At 38.6% G+C, this 19,085-nt stretch overlaps 1 protein-coding gene across 1 annotated transcript in view; it reads right to left on the bottom strand.

The window, feature by feature from the left end:
* LOC101847111 (bromodomain adjacent to zinc finger domain protein 1A) overlaps positions 1 to 19,085 on the bottom strand; it is a 40,537-nt gene that overhangs the window by 17,214 nt on the left and 4,238 nt on the right. Inside the window, exons 3-17 of the mRNA XM_035969818.1 lie at positions 17,825 to 17,941; positions 16,642 to 16,746; positions 15,796 to 15,883; positions 14,274 to 14,442; positions 13,658 to 13,839; positions 13,224 to 13,319; positions 12,719 to 12,857; positions 12,179 to 12,325; positions 10,840 to 10,935; positions 9,820 to 10,044; positions 9,277 to 9,442; positions 8,391 to 8,465; positions 7,615 to 7,927; positions 4,551 to 4,994; positions 4,007 to 4,159 (exon numbers count right to left, since the gene is read on the bottom strand). Of these exons, the coding sequence (XP_035825711.1) occupies positions 4,007 to 4,159; positions 4,551 to 4,994; positions 7,615 to 7,927; positions 8,391 to 8,465; positions 9,277 to 9,442; positions 9,820 to 10,044; positions 10,840 to 10,935; positions 12,179 to 12,325; positions 12,719 to 12,857; positions 13,224 to 13,319; positions 13,658 to 13,839; positions 14,274 to 14,442; positions 15,796 to 15,883; positions 16,642 to 16,746; positions 17,825 to 17,941 (2,515 nt within the window). The remainder of the gene's footprint in view (positions 1 to 4,006; positions 4,160 to 4,550; positions 4,995 to 7,614; positions 7,928 to 8,390; positions 8,466 to 9,276; positions 9,443 to 9,819; positions 10,045 to 10,839; positions 10,936 to 12,178; positions 12,326 to 12,718; positions 12,858 to 13,223; positions 13,320 to 13,657; positions 13,840 to 14,273; positions 14,443 to 15,795; positions 15,884 to 16,641; positions 16,747 to 17,824; positions 17,942 to 19,085) is intronic.

Here is a 19,085-nt window from a genome sequence, read left to right as displayed (position 1 = left end):
ATAAAAGTGTCACTGGCTGAACAAACCAAAACAGATCGATACGACCATGAAAAATAAAAGTGTCACTGACTGAATAAATCCCGAATGGAAAAACACAATATCGTCATCAAACCGAACATCAAAGGAGAAACCAATTCATGAGATTATTAAGCTTAATGAAACGGACCAGATGATTGATCTAGATCTATCTAGATTCTATTGTCAAAATTCCACTTACACAAACCATAACCATCAATCACAATATTACATCAAATGAATTAAATCAGAGGTTAAAATGAAAACATAAACAAACACATATGTAACACAGAGCACAACATTTTTTGGCACAGCCTATCACAAGGCCCTGCGGTTGGCTGAGCATGTTTAACGTGCAGACTAATTCAGCCGACGGCCCACCCCTTAGACGCTTAGTGGCCTCTATGCGCGTCTTCCCTTCCTAGTTTTTGCTCTGCGTCAGAACACCTACTGCGGTGTCTGTGGTGTAATGGTTAAATGATCCTTATTGTGTTGACGTAGGTATGGAGCATGCAATCATTCGAAAACTGTCAGGTTTTGTTATGAAAAGTAGAGTTAACAATGAGTCAGCACGACAAAGGTCACATAACACAAGGGGTCAGCGAGAAAGCATAATGAACAGCCAAATTTCAGTAAGAACAGACAAGGAGCAAGACTACATTGACCCTTTCCCTCCAGCTCACCACTCTAAGAGGTCAACTGTAAGGTACCCTTACCTACGCATCACCACTCCATGTGGTGTTCTTACTGATTACTTTTTCCCCCCCTTTCCACTTCTCATAATTCTTTCTATGCACATTTTTTTCCACATATGTTTAATGCTCATGTTGTCTGTGCAATTTCCTATAGTTTGAGGGATCAACTCTCCAATGTGGTAAATATTTGTCAGAGTTATTGTTTTTTGTAAAAGTACCTTGAGAATCTAAAAATAGATCTCCTAGAAATGGGGAATACATATCCGTCAGGAAAAGGTTAACTGAAACAAAAAAGTAAGAAGAAGCGAACTGAAGCTTGGAGCTCACCAACCACTTGCTTTGGCAGGGCTCCCCTTTTCAGACCAACTTACGAGGTTCTTTCACCCTTTGGTTTTCTATCTTAAGGGTTATTTAAACCCTTGTTTTAGAAACTTAAAGGGTAAAAGTCAATTATTTCCTAATTTTATAGTAAGAATTTTTGCATGTAAACATTTAACTCACATGCACGCACATTCACAGACACAAAATTTTTATTGTTATAAAATTTATAAGAGTTGTTTTAAATCGCAAATATATTTACACTGAATTTTAGTATTTTAGCATTTTAAAGTCTAACTGTCGACCAACCGTGCAGTGAACTGTTGCGAATGCTATCAACTTGTGTTTCGCGCGCTCATATGACCTTATGCAGTTGCGAGCGCCGTAAAACCCTGTACTAAACTAAACTAAGACACACATATATTATAGTGACCATTACTATGATTGAATGCTAACAATTTTTTAATTGCAACCGTGAGGTCGTGGGTTCGAATCCCGTCAAGGGCCCGACGTTGTGTCCTTGGGAAAGGCACTTTACACGAATTTCCTCACTTCACCCGGTGGGAATGGGTACCCGGCTATAGACAGCGAAAGATCTTGTCAGTTTGTCAGTGTTTGAGTGCTTAATCGGCTGCTTCCACTGTATGCTTCCCGGGAAGCTGAGAATGTTTCAGAGTGTTCTATGGTCTGCTGGGGTAATAATATAGTGTAAAGCGCATAGAGCCTGCTGTTGAGCGGGGATATGCGCTATACAAATGCTATCTATTATTATTATTATTATTAACTTACGGTTTCTTAGTAACAGCAAGAAATAAATGAGTAGTATTGACTACACTTAGAGTTGTGTCCATTTGGAGGGGGGAAGGGCGGTGGTGGTTGAGCCAATCAAAAATAAAATAAATTTGACAAACCAAAAGGGGTCAATTCCAACTGTAATGCACAAAGAAAATCAGACCTGCCAATCAATGAAATCTAAAAGTCAGGATCACCCCCTGGGGCGGTGCCACTGACTGAAGTGTCTTTAGGTCATTCCCAAAGGGGGGACATTTCTCGTTCTAGTGCTCAGTAGAATTGTAAATGGACTGATCTAACAATGTCATACTCATAACTGTGCTGCCTTTTCTTTCCTAATCCTTATTATCGTCATTTTCCTCTACTTCTTTTGTATGTTTGTCACACTCTGGTGACCCGCTATTTCCGGGGTGCCTTGATAGTCAAAGCAGACTTTGTGCTGTTGAAGCTAGAGAGGAGAGCAGAGTAAGTCTGATTCCCTGTAAGGACTTCTCTGTTGACACCCACCCCTTGGCGCTCATATGACCGTATGCAGTTGTGAGCGCCGTAAAACCTCTACTAAAACTTTAAAAAAACTAAAAGTCAGGATCTCAGTGGGATGGGGGGGGATCGGGATCAACGACAAATCACCAAGGTCACTGCCAAACTGACTTAAACAATTTCCAGGGATGTGTGTGTGTGTGCGTGTGCGTACCCGTGCCTGTGTGTGTTTTACCATTATTTTTTTTTTATCCTGAAGTATCACGTCAAGCTGTCCTAGTTTAAGTGTTTTACACGCGCCCGCCCCGCCAGATAAGTCCCGAAAGACGCTTCAGCCGGTGTGCATGAACTTAAATTAACGGACGGTCCACGACACACGCGGAACTCACTTTGGTCAGAGACATGTCACGTGGTGCGAAAGCGCGATTGAAAGAGTTTTACTGACGGGTCTTGATGACGAGCCCGGCTGACCAGAACTCGGATAAAGCTTGTTTTGAAAGTAATACTAGCAGAACTACGAACTACGAATAATATTCATCATTTGTGCGTCGTAATTTAAACTAAACAGCTATCAGTCAGGCCATCATCGGAGAATTCTGAGTTGAAACAAAAATAAAAGCGAAAATGATTATGATTTAGGGCCTAGGTCTTGAGAATGTCCCAAGTCGGAATTCCCAACCAATACTACTTCCATTATACATGTGTTTCTTGAAACAACACTGGCGTGCAAAGATCCAACACAACAACTAAATTCGACATAGACATTTAGGAAAATAGTGCTTCGAGTTTCTGCTGACAAAAAGTTTAACGAGTGCTTCCCACGACAGAAAAGAAGGCAGAGTAAGATTTTACAAAAAATCCGGCACAACAGACGGAACCAAAAATTATTTTTTTTATCCGAATACACGGAATCAACATTGGGAAAATCGACATGCTTGGAAATTTGGGGCAAAAAATCTGGATATCCCGATTACATCGTGATGAGTGGCAGGTTTGGAAAATAAACTAGAGTCTAATTCCTTATTCTTCAGAGCCATCCCAGTTGTTCGATGGTGGACAATTCAAGTTTACTAGATCTAGTGTGTTAAAGAAGGATGGGGGAAATCTCACGGCAAGGGTAAATTCAAGGCACGACACCGGCAAATATAATGCAAGCGACCACAATGTAGGCGGAGCTTCTGTGCTCAAGCAAGCCGGTGTTGCCGGGAACTGCGTGCAGCTGATGAGCAGATTCAAGGTCTTCTGCTTCTGACACAGAGTCCCAGACAAAAGGTGACTGCGGAGTTATGTGTGTGGGTGTGTAGTTATCATTTACTCGGCTTCGGGGTAGAGAAGGGGGGAAATGATTGCAAGACGCACACTACCTGAGTTTTAAAGCGTATGCAAACCCCCGAAACGAAATTTTAAAGAGTAAAGCTCACGCACCACCAAAACTTTAAGGGGGTAATTTTCAGGTTTAAGGGGTAATATACGCACAAATGTGCGTAAAGGGGAGCCCTGTTAGGTCCCTGACATGAGTCTAAGTCTTATCTCTAGTAGTTTACAGATGCAAAGAGTGAGTGTACACGCATGTAGAAGAAAGGTCTTTGCCACAGATGTCCAAAGTAAATTTCTTCTGTTGAGGCTATTATTATGACCTTTTTATGATTTTCTGAAGTGATCCAGTCTCTCAGTTTCAATAGTTTACTCATAGGATTTTTTCCTACCTTGAGAGAGCCAAGTGCCCCGACATGGATTCGATCCTCCATATCCAAAATAGCATCCCTGAGATTGATTTCCATTGTGACTTCGGCCTTTTCCATTGTCATGGCATCCTGAGCTGCCTTTTTGCTGGAGATGCCACGAGTCAGAGCTAAAGCCTGAAACACAAAATCATTGGGATAAAGTGTAAGTCAGCATCTTATCAATGCGTTGATCAAAAAGAAGTAGAAATCCAATAATAAGTAATAATCAAACTGTGCCCTTATTGCACATGTAGACAACATCAAGCCCTCAACTACTGCTGGGGTTGGGGGTGGGGCGCTCCGTTTAAAAAACAAAAACAGATCAGTAAGGACCACACATAAAATGAAACAATATAAGTTAACTTGCATAAAATCCTCCCCATACTCAGGCTCCCTAAAACTTAAAGTAATTCTACTAGACCTAACAATTTATACATCCATAAAACAAAAATGTCCGTATCATTTTGAAAGCAGAACGACACACAGTTACAGCCCCAGGCAAAATCCCCAAGAAATTTCTGCTTACCTGGATCCTGGCTTTCTCCTCTCCTCCATCCTCTGGAAGACTAAGCATGTCTGTGGGACAGTCCCGCAGGGAGTGCACCAACAGTGCCTTCAGTTCCATCAAAGCACTCCTCAGGGCACACTCTCGGAAACCACGCGTGTTCAAGCAGGCTATCAATGCATCCAAGTGCTCTGGAGTGTCAATAAATGACCACGTGGGATTCTGAGATTGTTTCTGCTGGTCAGGAAGTGAATCCATACTCTCTAAAACTGGCGGAGAGTCCCTGTCATTGCTGCCTTCTGCCGTCTCCTCTTTTACATCCAGAGACTTTGCACCATTCGATCTTCCCTGTTTCTCTCCATTCTCATCGTCACTGATAACAATGCAGTCATCTCCGTTAGCTTTACGGGCGGAGCTGTTCTCTTTATCTTCTCCTTGGAATGAAAGTTCTGGTAACAATTTGAGCTGAAAAGAAGAATTCCCAGGTGTTTCCTTTAAAGAGCAACAATGAAATACCAGTCCCAATTTAAGGGATAACTGTCCTTTGAACTCTCATTCCACAAAGGCCCAAGTCTATTTGTAAAGGACTTCAGTTAACTGCTTGTGCACTTATAAAAAAATATTTTAAAGATTTACTTTCATCAAAACTTATTTTTTTAAAAATTTTTTAAACAGGGTCCATTTTAGACCGAAAGAGGTCAAAGTTAAACACCTATGGCACTTGGGTAATGAGTGTGACAAAGACATTATATTTTTCAATACATAGAGATAGGGAAATTTCACTTCATCCAGGACTAACTTTTACATATATTAGCAATGACCACGAAAAACCTTTTTTTGCCAGAAAGTGTTTGCAAATAGGTGCATTTTGTAGCTTTATCTTCACTGAGCATGGAACTTTTTGAATTTTAAAAATCCATTAGTAAACAAAAAAGTTACGGATTTTTTAATCAATTAATTTCTGGTACACTTTTATATAATGAAAACCCCCCAAAATATGGGACGTTCTTTGGTGAGCTTTGAGACAATATTCGTCATAACTCACTCATTTCTCAGAGTATTTAAAAGAAACTTGGCAACCCAGTACATTTTCTAGTGCAGAATCTAGTCCTGCTTTCAGATTTTTCATAGCTATCCTATTTTTTGAGTTATGAAGACGTTTATAGGTAAAAATGTGGTGGTTTTCGGTGCGTTTTGAAACAATATTTGTCATAGCTCGCCTATTTCTTGGAATATGTAAATGAAACTTTGCAGTCTAGTACATTTTTAAATGCAGAATCTAGTCATGCAGTCAGATTTTTAATATCTGTCATACTTTTTGAGTTGTAAAGACATTAACAGGTAAAAAAGTGGCGTTCTTTACAGATTTACAAAGATTATCAGTCATATGTTCTCCCAAAGTCATGATATTTGAATGAAACTTGGCAACATAAAAGGTTCTTCCTTGCCAAGCTATGCTCTGGATCAATTTGTCACAAAAATGTAAGTAGAGAGCTGGATTTATTAGTCTAATTAATCCAGTTCTGTACTAGTAAAACCATGCATACTTTGTTATAGAAAATAAGATCGTCTCTGTGCATATTCCATTGTTGGACAGTGCCCTATTGTGTGGTAGATTAAGATGCGTTCAGATAATATAGTTTACAAGTCATGGGAATATTTCGCATGTGTAGGCTACAACTCATACAATAAATGTAACATATTTACACCCCCCCCCCCCCTCTCTCTCTCTCTCTCACGCGCGCGCACACACACACACATGCACGCGCGCGCACTCACGCACGCGTGAACGATAACAATGTATAAACGGGACTATCTTCCCAGACTGGACTAAATAAGTACCATACTCTTTAATAACAATCTTAATGCCTCACTTTTACAAACAGAGCACACAGGACGAGTCCAAGTGTGTGCTTTCCCAAGAGGGGGGAATAGGCTTTATAACGCAAACACAATGCCATATCACTTCTCAAGATGTTTGCTTTTCTGTTTCTATTCTTCTGTCATGCAATCAAGCAAATAAAAATGACTACATCTATTGTATTGTGACTAAAATGCAACAAAAACGCAAGTTATCAAGGCCCCCGTTTAGTTTTCAAGTATCCTTCCCCCCCTTTCCGGTTCACATAAGCGGGGCCTCGTTTGTAGCGCCCGAGGCGACCGATGGCTGATGACGTCACTCAGTGGAAATTTCCCAGCCGCAGGGCATTCACCCAGTACGCGCAAAAGGCAATGTCGCTTTTTCCCTTAGTTACTCCCACATTTTTAAAGATTACGCCAAAACCGCTAAACACAGAAGCTTGAAATTTTAAGGGAATAAAGAAAAATGGTGTACAACGTATCAGTCAGTTTGACAAATCACAGCTCCGAAAAATCTTCAAAGCGCACCACATCAACCACTTTCACAAACGTTTTCGACTGCTTCTAGGATGGGTACAATGTTGTCAAACTGCATACTACGAGATTGACCTCTTTTCTGATTGGCTGCCAAGTTTCATTCATATCCATTCACGAGAAGCGGCGTGAGAGCGAGTTGAAGACAACAACCTTTGCGTTAGTGCGTCCCATGAAACACCCCCGCTGCGGGGGCCAAAAATCGGCAGAACAAAACGCGCTCGGCGGGCATTGCTACATATATACACTTGTTCCTATGCCATAAACAAATCCATTTTTCTTGAACTGTACACCCACATGAACAATCTTCATAAAAGGGACACACATAATGTTAATGAAAAGAGATCAGGGAAATAAATAAACCTTAAAAAATTACAGATTCACAATCTTTCATGAAAGTCATTCCTGTCTTACTGATTTCTTGATTCCCTTTTTTTTTTCAATCAAAAATCTAGTTTGTATTTATTGTAAGTTTCATGGCACTTGCAAACCAAATAGGTTACATAAGAACTGAAGATTAGAGGTGTTCCTACTGGAGAAACATACAAAGAAAAAGAGGAGGAGATATAAAAGAATGATAGATGTTTGATAGGAAAGTAGGAACAAACAAACCACCACACAGTAGCTGTCAACAAGCCACATCCAAAGTTAACACATAACAAATCTATCGATTCTATCACAACCAACTGACCTTGGTCCCCGCTCCAGCAGTGTCAACTCCAGGTCTCAACATGTCCGCCGGCACATGCAGCTCGTGATCCTCAACAAACAGACCATTCAGAGTAGTGAAGAAGTAGTACCTGCGAAACAGGCGATCTCGCCCTATTGGGTACACCGAAACCATTTTCTGTAGAGACAAAATCTCCTCCAGCATTTCAAATTCCTTCTTAGAGAACTCAGATTTCTTTCTTGTCTCCATTTCATGCTCTTTTTGTTTTTCTGCTTCTTTCTGTGCTGGCGTCTTTTCATTCGCATCTTGGAAGGCTGCTGGATCATGTGGTAACCTGAGAAGGAAAGAGAAGGGGTGGTAAGAGCACCACTGCCACTGAGAATAAGGCAACAATATCCTTTCAGAACTAAGCACAAATTGAGATATCAAAGATTCACACCTGAACATGAATCAGTAAATCAGACAACATTAAAACAAAGCTAAATAAAACATGACAGAATTTTTGTCAAACAATCTTCAATAGCACTATCTCGCCAAGATCCCAATTCAGCCCATGACAAAACCGCCTCAATCAGTAGAGAAAGAACCCGAGACCCCGAGAGAGTATGGATATATTTAAAGGTGAGTTAACATAAAAGTGGCCCATTTTGCCATGAACCAAAGTAAGTAGCAGAGATGAACCATTTTTCTCCACAAAAGTAGTAACTGCTTTGGTGGACTTGCAAAGCAAAACATTAAATATAAAAATCGACATAACAAATCAAAATGAAGGGAATAACTGATAAGAACAAACATACCCATTTTGTTCTGCTATAAGCTGCTGCATTCTTCTTGCTTGTTCCCGAGCTTTTTCCTCCATCATCTTTTTGTATCTGCCAAAATGATATTATGTTTGTGACAAGTAGTAACAAAACCTACAACATTACTACAGCCCTAAAGTTCTAACCAACCAAAAAGCATTTTGACTGTTTTAAAAAGTTCTCAAGAAATTCTGTAGAGGCCAAACAAACTTAGTAAATTGTATCGTATGTAATGTAATATATGTTTGCCAGATTCTCAAACTGGCGATTCTAGAGGGACACCATCAACCGACTCTTCCTCCTGCTGAGACAGATGACTTTCCATTTTACAAGACAAACAATACCAGTAGTTACTGAACCTTTTTTTAGTGTGTTTAAACTTGAAACCTAATAAGATTTCAAATTTCATTAATGTAAAGAATAATTACTTAAATTACTTAATTGGTTCCCCCCATGCATTGAAAAGGTAAACCATCCTTGTCTCCTTGCTGCTCCCTTGCGAAAGTCCCAGATATCACACATAACACCAAAAAAAACAAGCTTAGCTTGAAGAAAAGGAAGGCTCAAGCCATTTAAACACCTCCCCCTAAGCCCTCTGATAGATATAAAGTGACATCAACAAGCAGACAGCTGGCAAATTAGAATCAACAGGCCAGTCAAGAAATCTGTACTAAAGTTGTGAACCCTCAGGTAGAAGTGATACAATACTCTTAATAAAATGTTTGCAAGCTTTTCAAAGACTCACTTTAGTTTTCACCCAATCACGAAACTTGAAATTTTTTACTGATAAACAAAATACAAGAAAATTGAATTAGAAAAGGCCACTAGAGTACAGCTTGAAAAAAAAGAAACTAGAGTTCAGTTTGACAAAACCAATTCTCACTTGGTCGCTTGCTCTTCTTTTTCCCTCCTCTGCTCTGCCCACTGCATCTGTTTGAGATCATATTTCTTTATCCTCAGCCTCTCCCCTGAGTCTTCAATCGTGTCTCTCACCATTGCATACGTCACAATTTGTTGAACCAGAGTGCTGATTATCTTGGCTTTTTCTCCTGTGGAAGATTATCAGTGGTGTTAGAAAAAACTAGGGGGTGTGTGTGAGTGTGTGTTTGGTAAGTGACAAGATATAACATTATATTTTTAGTGATATGCAGAGCATGACACTAAATGTGAAAGTGTGTATTGTGAATATTTGCAGATTGCTTACAAATTTTTGCAAGCCTCAATCAAGTAAAAATAACATGCCCCAGGAATAGTTCCGAATACATTGTATAATATAAGGCAAAATGTGCACTTTAAAAAAAAGTAAAACCTTCAAGTAGCACCCTCCAACCACCAACCTTTAACTCTTTGGTAAGTTTATATATTGCAATAGCTTCATGACAACACTGCAGGCTGAGAAATCCCAAAAAGCTACAAAAAATGTCACCTGGACTCAAGTCAAAGACGTTGCTGTGCGAGAGGCTCTTCACTATAGTTGGGTCCTCCAGCTTGAGCTCCAGGCCAGGGTCGTCCTGAGACGTGTAGCCTCCCCGCTGCTGGTAACGAAAGCGAGCATTTTTCGAACTACCCCGAGCCCCAGAGGCCAGCAGGTGAATTCTGAGAATCTCTGACAAGGTGAACTGGTCCAGAAGTGTGTCCCTCAAAGGCATGCCTGTTAGAAAAAAAGAAATAATCAAAATATAACCTACTACTGCTTTGTGATAGACAGTTATGGTAAGAAGTCAAATAACACTTTTTTACAATAAACACAGCTTGAGTTATAGTACTGTGGCAAGGTAGTATCAGCTGAGACAGGCTTATTTTTAGTAATGGCCAGGGAACAAGCAAACAACCACATTATAATGGGAATAGAATTAGACAATATCAACACAGAAAATAAATAGGATTTGAGTAACAGAATGAGCCACAAATGAAAAAGAGTAAATTACAGCAGAGAGATAGTGAACCATGTCAAGGGAAAGCCATGACAAATTATTACAACAATTTTGAACATGTAAATCAAAATCTGTTTCTCTTCATTAGCAAAATTAAAACAAAGGACCCCACATTCTACAAATTGTTGTACATGACCACAGTACAAATACTATACCATCTCAATTTCCTGAAGGACACTCACACCATCATTCATCAAACTAGCAATTTCTGTCACAACAAATGGCCATTAATTTATGCATCAAACAATAATATAATTTTAACATGAACAGCTAAGGATGAAGCAAAAAAAAACAACAACAAAAAAACAAAAAAATTAAATCCACAGCATGGATTTCAAAAGAAGCACATTGCGAACAGAGTTGTAATTCTAGCTTGGTTCATACAATAGCACTCACAGTTCCTTACAAACAGAATGATACCACGGTCACACTTTTGAGAACTAGCCACACATCAGAAAGGGAGCAGACAGAATATAAATGTTTAATATCAGTACCAAAAACAAAAATCATACCAAGAGTATTCTGTGAAAATTGTGCCATAATTGTAGCAGATTTAATCATCTCATTAGCGGACACTTCTTCATCCATGTCATCATCTTTTTCATCATCTGTGGAGAAATTTGAATAAAATGAAAACCTGTAAGATTCATAACAAACAGTTGAAAAACCATACAAAAAAGTACTGTTGCACACACTATTATCTCTAAGATATAATCTTACCAGGAGACTAACATATTTTCCTAAATAGTTTACAGTACACAGCTTCAAAAAAACTATTTTTTAGCAACTTTTTAAATGAAAAAAAAAAAAAAGACATAATAACATAGGTCTGCAATGTGATGCTGCATAAAAGAATAATGAAACGAGAAGACAAAATGTTTGTGACACATTTGGGATTTGTGAAATCACAAAAAGCAGGCATTTCATTTAAACAATAAATTTTCTTATGTTAAGAAAAACCTAAACAAATCTAAATTTAAAATAATCACTTCCCACAGAAATGGTATACAGTGGACACCATGGACACAGTTGGACGATCTGGATTTTGCAGACGACTTGGCGCTTCTGTCGCACACCCAGGAACAGATGCAAGCAAAGACTTCAGTATTAAACAGCCTATTGGAGTCTGTTAGATTGAGGATCCACCCCGGAAAGTCAAAGGTCCAAAAGACAGATGCACAACGAAAGGAGCAGGTCACAATAGAAGGAAAGGCACTAGAAAACGTTGAATCCTTCTGCTATCTTGGGAGCATAATTGACAGAGAGGGAGGAACAGGTGCTGAAATTAAGTCCTGCATTGGAAAAGCACAGGCTGCTTTCATATCTTTGGATAGGATTTGGAAGACCAGAGATATATCACTTCGAACAAAGCTGAGGATTTTCAATTCAAACGTGAAGTCGGTCCTGTTGTATGGATGTGAGGCATGGAACGCATCACAGACTTGTATAAAGAGGATCCAGGTTTTCTTGAACAGGTGTCTAAGAAAGTTAGTGAGGATCAGATGGACAGACAGGGTCACCAATGTGGAAGTGTTATGGAAAACAAGACAGATCCTAGTCAGAGATGAGGTAGGAAGAAGGCGGTGGCGATGGATTGGACATACTCTGAGATAGTCAGGCAGCTGCATAACAAAGAAAGTTTTGGATTGGAACCCACAGGGCAAGAGGTCAAAGGGAAGACCTCGTGGAACCTGGAGAAGAATCACAGAAATCGATGTACAGAAAAGTGGGAAGACATGGAATAACATCAAGAGGCTAGCCCAGGATAGAGAAAAGTGGAGGGTGTTTGTCCGTGGTCTATACCCTGGTGCAGGGTGAGAAAGGCAATGATGATGATGACTTCCCACTTACTATGTTTTGTTGTTTCCTCTTTTTCTAACTCTTGATATTCTTCTGCCTCTTCCTCTTGAAGGTTGAACAATGCACAAAGGAGCATCTGCAGTAGGTCACACAGAGGCCCATCTGGTTCATGATCCATCAAGGCAGATTCCACCATTCCTGTATACACATATGAATAAACCAAATTTTTGCTAAATTTCAAACAAAATGCACAGTTAGATCACAGTTGTCAGACTAATTAAACAAACGAGTACATAATTGAGAAAAAGGGCATGATGCTATGTACAACGAACATTAAACTTTTCGTTATTCCAAACAACACCCTTTTGACATTGATGTTAAAGTAACATATATACAAGGCAAATACATTCCAATGCCAAATTTTTAAATAACTTTCTTTGACAGTTTGCACCTTGTCGATATTCTAAAAAGCCTGAATATAGTGCAAAAATCCAAATTGACACCAATAAAGCTTATTAATGAAAAAATTTTGTGCAGCATATAAAACAAGATAAAGAAGATTCATGTGTCCATTGTATCAAAACTAATTACCCCATGTGAATCCCTTTGGAAAAAACTGCTTGAAATCAAAGATGGACTTGAATATGTGAACAAATTCCAAAATCATCACAGCATCTCCAAACAAATCTATTGGAACTCTCGTACGCACTGGAACGAACTCTGGCATTTCCTGAGGACACAATCAAAATTTTTTTTAAAATTTGTTTTTGTTTCAGCAGTAATAGTGATCTACAGTAACTCATAACATGTCTATCAACAAATTTTCATTAAGGAAAATAAATGCAAAATCAGCAACATAAAATACAGGAAACCTGAAAATAAATTGTTCGTGGTAAAAATCAGATATGCTTCGTTAAACAATATAACTTCTAATGAGTCGTAATAAGCATGGCACATAAATGTAATACAATTTCTCGAATTATTGTACATCTGGAATACTTTACATTTGAGGCAAAGGAACATCTTTATTTCCAAAAACAATTAGAGGGTATTCAGATAAGACAAAAAATCTACAGGGTACTGAAGGGCACTGTACCTTTAGATCATCACACTCCAAGTCATCTCTGGGTCTGGCCCACTCTTTGTACAGCTCCAGCTCTCGTCTTTTTTCCTCCATTTTCCTCAACCGCTCCTAAATATGGAACAATACAGGACATATTGAAAAACATTTCTTTTACTTCACAATAAGAAACATTCAGAACTTCCTTTTTTGAGTTCCTGTATTTTGTTTCATAGTTATAATGTCTTAATTCGTTTTTGTCCAAAACGCTCTCAAACATTCAATATACACAACACTTTATGAACACAATTTTCATACACTGAACAGACATTCTATGTTTCAGCATAGACTATAATTTTCCCTATAAGACTTGCTTTTATTTACTCAAAAGAGCTTTGTAGCAAACCTGTTTCCCATTTTAAAAAAAAATTATATTGAGAGGAAGATAGCAATGTCAATCATACACCCACCTTTTCTTTCTCTTCCTTCCTCCTAACTTTTTCAGCTTCTATTTGTCTCCTCATCTCTTCTCTCTTCGCTTCTTTCTCTTCCAAAATCTTTTTCTTTTCCTCCAGTTTCAGCAGCTTCAATTTTTCTTTCATCAGAGCCCTATCTTCAGGAGTAGGCAAGGGCACATATTCCACCTGTGGGCCTTAAAACAAAAATTGAAATAATTTTTTACTGAACACATACGAAATAGAATAACATCCTAAAATTGCAAGCAAGACAAATTTATTTGAAACATTTGAAAGTGTCCAAAACAGCTATCTATTGTTGAAGAGAAAGGCAGTCGTCTTGGAAAGTGCCATTAAAATATATATTTTAAAAAGACAAGGGGAAAATGGAAAACAGTCGTTTTTACAGGTGTCTTGGACAGGTGGCTGTTAGAGCTGGATTGGCTGTAGCTGCATCAACACGATATTGAGATTCACAAATATTCATCACTGTGTATGCTCCCCATTTACTGAATGACAAGAACTTCAAACAAACACCTTCCATCTTCTTCCCACAATCATCTTCCTCCAGCACAGCCACTTAGGAGTACAAGGCAAATTTTTTCTCCCCTTTCCTCCTCGTCTTACTTACTTTTTACTGGAGGTGGCTCTTCAAACTCAATGGACGATCCTGGCACATCGAACGACTTTTTCGCATTGATCTTTCTCTTGATGGTCGATACTTCAAACCCTGGAGCAGGGCCGGCAAAAAAATCCTCAAACTTAGCAGAGCCCAAGTTCAGTTTTTTCAAAGTTGACTCCTAAAATGGAAACAAGTCAATTTAGAACATTTTTATAACAACATTGTGTCATGACGCACTATTTTCTGTCTTTCATCATTTTTGGGGGGCATAGAGTTGTGTACCATCTTAAAACTTGTTCATTTCTTTCACTTTTGATGACAAAGAAAAAAATATACTTATCTATCTTGAATAGAAGTCGAGATATTTGACGATAGCACTAATTCATTCTCAGCAAAGTCAACTTCCCTAAGCTACTTGATTTCTTAACTATATGAGGTGGGAATTTCAAAGTTTGCTTGAGCCTCTTGAAACATTTTGAGCATGAAACTAAAATCAAAACAAATGAAAATGTAGTCGTAACGGTAGAAAGCACAGCTGGCAACTTCAGCCAATATTTTAAACCTTCTTTGAAAACATGTGTATTAAGCACTGACTATGCAGAACTTTCATACAAACAGATGATAATGGTTTGCTAATCTTTGATGAGCAATGCACACAATTTTTTTTCTGAATAAACACTGGAGGTATACAGTCGGACCTGTGTAAGACGACCCCCCATTGTCAAGGAGAAAAGTGGCCGTATAAGACAGGTGGCCGTCTTAGGCAGGATTGATCAAGATGAAGAAAACAAACCATTCCTTTCTGAGAAAACAAACCCTCCCTTTCTCAGGTCCCAACCGAAGGTAGTTGCATTGTTGTTGTTGTTTTCGCTGGGTTTTCTTTTCTTTTGTTGCTGCTTTTGTGCACGAGTGACAATAAAACGAAATGTGTCAAACAAGGAGGACCAAGTGCTAGCCTATGGTAGAACAAACACACGTACTAACACTCGGAGAACAAGCAACGCTTCTGTCACAAGTTCATGCTGACGTCCATTGTTACTTTGTTACAGACTGGGTAAACAGTGACCACTCATTTCACTTGCGATTTGTGTATAGGTTCTGGGCGGGGCTTATGGGTTATGAAGGATCACACGCTTCCCTCCCCAGCAGCTGAAAATTAATTTTGTTACCTATTGGTCAACAGTGGGAGGGGCCTACGCAACATGATCAGTTCGAGGGACTACCTAACAACGACAGGTCTTTGGATTATGACGGCTCGCCCGCAACGCCAGGGGCCAATGCTTGATTTATGACAAAGCGTAATGGAGTCACTAAGGTGGCCGTCTAAGACAGGTGTTATTGCTTTGTGTGATAGGGGTTGTGTGTTGAAATATGGTGGCCGCGGCCGCGTTGGACAGGTGCCCGTTTTACACAGTTAAATTATATAGAAAAAACGCAAGGGGGGAAATGGAAAGTGTCCGTTGTGCAGGTGGCCGTCTTATAGAGGTGGCCGTCAGGGCAGGTTCGACTGTACTAATTAAATTAAACCAACCTTCACTTTCCATAGTCCATTCACAGGCTCACAGTGCTGCTTTAGGAACAACTTGCTTCTGTCCCTGGAATACAAGCCCCGTTTACGGCTGAAACGGAGAAAGGTTTACAATCTTAGTCATTTTTGTACAATATACTTTACCGATGAAAAAACCACTACATTGAGCTATAGTTATTATAATATATAGTTATATCGGTGCAAATGCTGCAGAGATAATTTTTTTCTCATTATCTCAGAATGACATTCATAGAGCACATATAATGTGCAAAAAAAGGAACGATACCTGCTCTAGCGACTACCTGTCCAAGACAATCATCTCTACAAATGACAATTTTTCAGTCCCCTATGCATTTTTTTTTCTACATTACGATGACACTGTAAAAACAAACAGCTTAAGATGACCACTTTTTCAAAACAATGGACGATCATCTTGGACAGGTTTCACAGTACATCATCCATGCACAAACTAAAAAAATATAAAACCAATTTTTTTATTAATGAAGAAAAAAAAGAATCTCGTGTAAAAACATGTACCAGGAAAAAGCACCCACAAAAAAGTTATAAAGGAAGACTTTAAAAAGCCAAAAATCATTATATGAGTAATAAGCAATGAGCAATATATATCAGGACAAAAACTGGAACTGATTTTATACAATGTCAAATTCACAAAAGTAGTAAATTACAATGACAAAACCATAGAAGTCAGCATTTTTCTGAAAGGACACATGTAATGAACCTGAATGTCCCCGAGTATCTCCTAGTAATTCTTTTTAAAGAATATATATATATAGATCTATATATATAAAAAGAAAGCAAAAACAAATTTTCACAAAATTTAAAACAAACCTTAGACAAAGTGAAGTCGCTGTGATGGGAGAAGATGAACCTTGTAATTTCACTTTGTATTGAAACCTCACGGGATCTGCACCAAATCCTTTCTTTTTCTTTTGACTGAAAGAAAAAAGGGTAAAGAAGTTTTAAAATATTTTCCGACCTAAAAAATAAGTCCAACAAAAATGGAAATGCTTGAAAGTGAATATTGAAAGTTGTATGATCACTTGCTGAGCTGTGCTTAACTGTGATAATTGGTCACTTTTAAGGACAAGCCGGCTAACCCAGATTTTGGGGGTTTCCAGAAATCTTGACCAACACCAAAAGTGGGCATTGTCCTACGTATAGGAGAAGTTTGGTTTTAGAGAAAACTCTCCTTGTCTTTTAACCCTCTTAGCGTTAGGCCATTTTTACTATTACTTCCCTTCAGTGCTGGGTTTATTTTAGAAAAATGCTAATTTTCAACATGGTTTATAAAAAAAGCTCATATATCTTTCTTATTTATCATAATTTCTAATTACAGTGTAAGAAGGAAAATTGTGTCTTATATAAAATGAACTTCTACCCTTATATCTGGTCAGCTGTGGTTTTTTATGATGTTGTTGGTGTTGGTATCAAAATCCTCATCATTTTTAGTCCAGCCTGCTTGGAGATCAGCAGGAATATCGACATCCCCTTCTGGGCCTAACCCTGCTAGATCTACGATATATCCCCATCATTCACTAGTAAATCTTTTATTTGAGGACCTTATCCTTAAAACTCTTTATCACTGTCGTCCGATTCTAGAAAAATGTTGGGCTAATCTGTGTCTAAATCAGCTGACGAATCCGACATTTTGAAAACTAAACAATATTCGAGAAAATTGCCGGTAAACTCATAACTGATCCCCGACAGACAAATGCGCTGCCAACGACTAATAAACGTTGCACTGGCGGACTGTAGTCACCAGCAGTTAAAAAATGGCTATTCTCATGTCAACGGTATAGTTTCTACACTCATGTCGATGCGCGGAAGAGAAGTACGAGTCAACTGGTCGTGATGCGCACACAGAGGGTTAAAGAAACTGAACAAGGATCTAAAAACTTTACCTTCGATTTTCTCAAAACAGCATTTTTCGGGATAGCCCCCTTGTGCTTAAAAGCAAACAATTAATCAAATATAAAACAACCGGTAGCCTAGCACTGCAATTATTACTAACCTTTTTGACTCCGAACCAGCAGCATTCGAATCTTCATCAGAATCCTCAATGACGATGATATCTCCATTTGGTTTCTCATCTGACGGAGGTAGGACAGCAATAACCTTGCACGGCGTCCTGAGGAAAGCACAATTTTTTAATAAAAAGCCAGCATCTTTTATCATGTTCAAAAGCACACTGAGCTAGCCAATAAATCATTGTCATCATGTGTAAGTGTAAAGCATGGCTCATACTATGATGAGGAAACTATGAAATATGAAAGAGCATACCGCTGAAGCATTAAAACTTCTCAAATTTTGTCTCTTGTTTTCACACAGTGGTCACTGAAAATAAATCTACATGAAAGATGTGTGTATATACAGTACACACACACACAAAAATCAACAATCATACTTCAAATGCACCACTTTATAATAGCACAAAGTAAAGTTTTGATTGGAGACGATTTTTTCCATAAAATATTACAACTCTGTTTTAAAGTGAGAATGATCAACAGAAACATATCATTCCATAGTTCGGTAATCCAACAAACAGATCCGGATAGTGACAAAAAAAAACAAGTACAAGTTCCTTTATAAGTTTTGGAGGAATAAATAGTAATGCATCACATTTTATGCACACTAATGTGAGGTGTATGTGTTTTCGGAGTGACTACATACACGGTAACCGGGCACCTAGTTTCAGTATCTACGTACACGGTAACCGGGCACCTAGTCTTTGTATCTACGTCAGAGCGTTTACAGTAATACTAGAGAGACGGCACTTCGCACGGATGCGCGTATCTGGGTCACCAGCTGATCGTGGAGAAACGCGCGGTAAACAAAACAAACTGCGTCCATTGTTCAAGGCATTTTTGTTGATCGCAGACAAGCATGGCCCCGGTTAGCACGAAATGTCAATGGCGTACTGCTATAAACTGCACCTATTAGAATCAAAATCTGAGTTTCTTTCGATTTCCAAAGGATGACGAATATATTTTGATGAATAGAAAAATATAGATAAAAATAATGACATTGTCATTGTGATTGTGGTCCTATCAGACTGATACTCCATGCACAAACTCAAAACACTTCAGCTTTGTTATATCAGCTATAAATTGGGTTGTTGTTTTTTTCTGTGTAAATGCCCAAATTGAGCTTGCATTCTACTATTATTACTAGTGAAAGATATGTTACCTGGGTCTGCGAAAAGATGTCTAAATACAAAGTGCAATCGATCGGTTTTTTGCTACTTTCTTTGTCCGATTACCACTTTTTTTTTT

This window comes from Aplysia californica, unplaced genomic scaffold (assembly GCF_000002075.1).
Source record: "Aplysia californica isolate F4 #8 unplaced genomic scaffold, AplCal3.0 scaffold00186, whole genome shotgun sequence".
NCBI lineage: Eukaryota > Metazoa > Mollusca > Gastropoda > Aplysiida > Aplysiidae > Aplysia > Aplysia californica.
The sequence above is the reverse complement of the archived record's forward strand: the minus strand, read 5'-3'. Positions and strand labels throughout refer to the sequence as shown.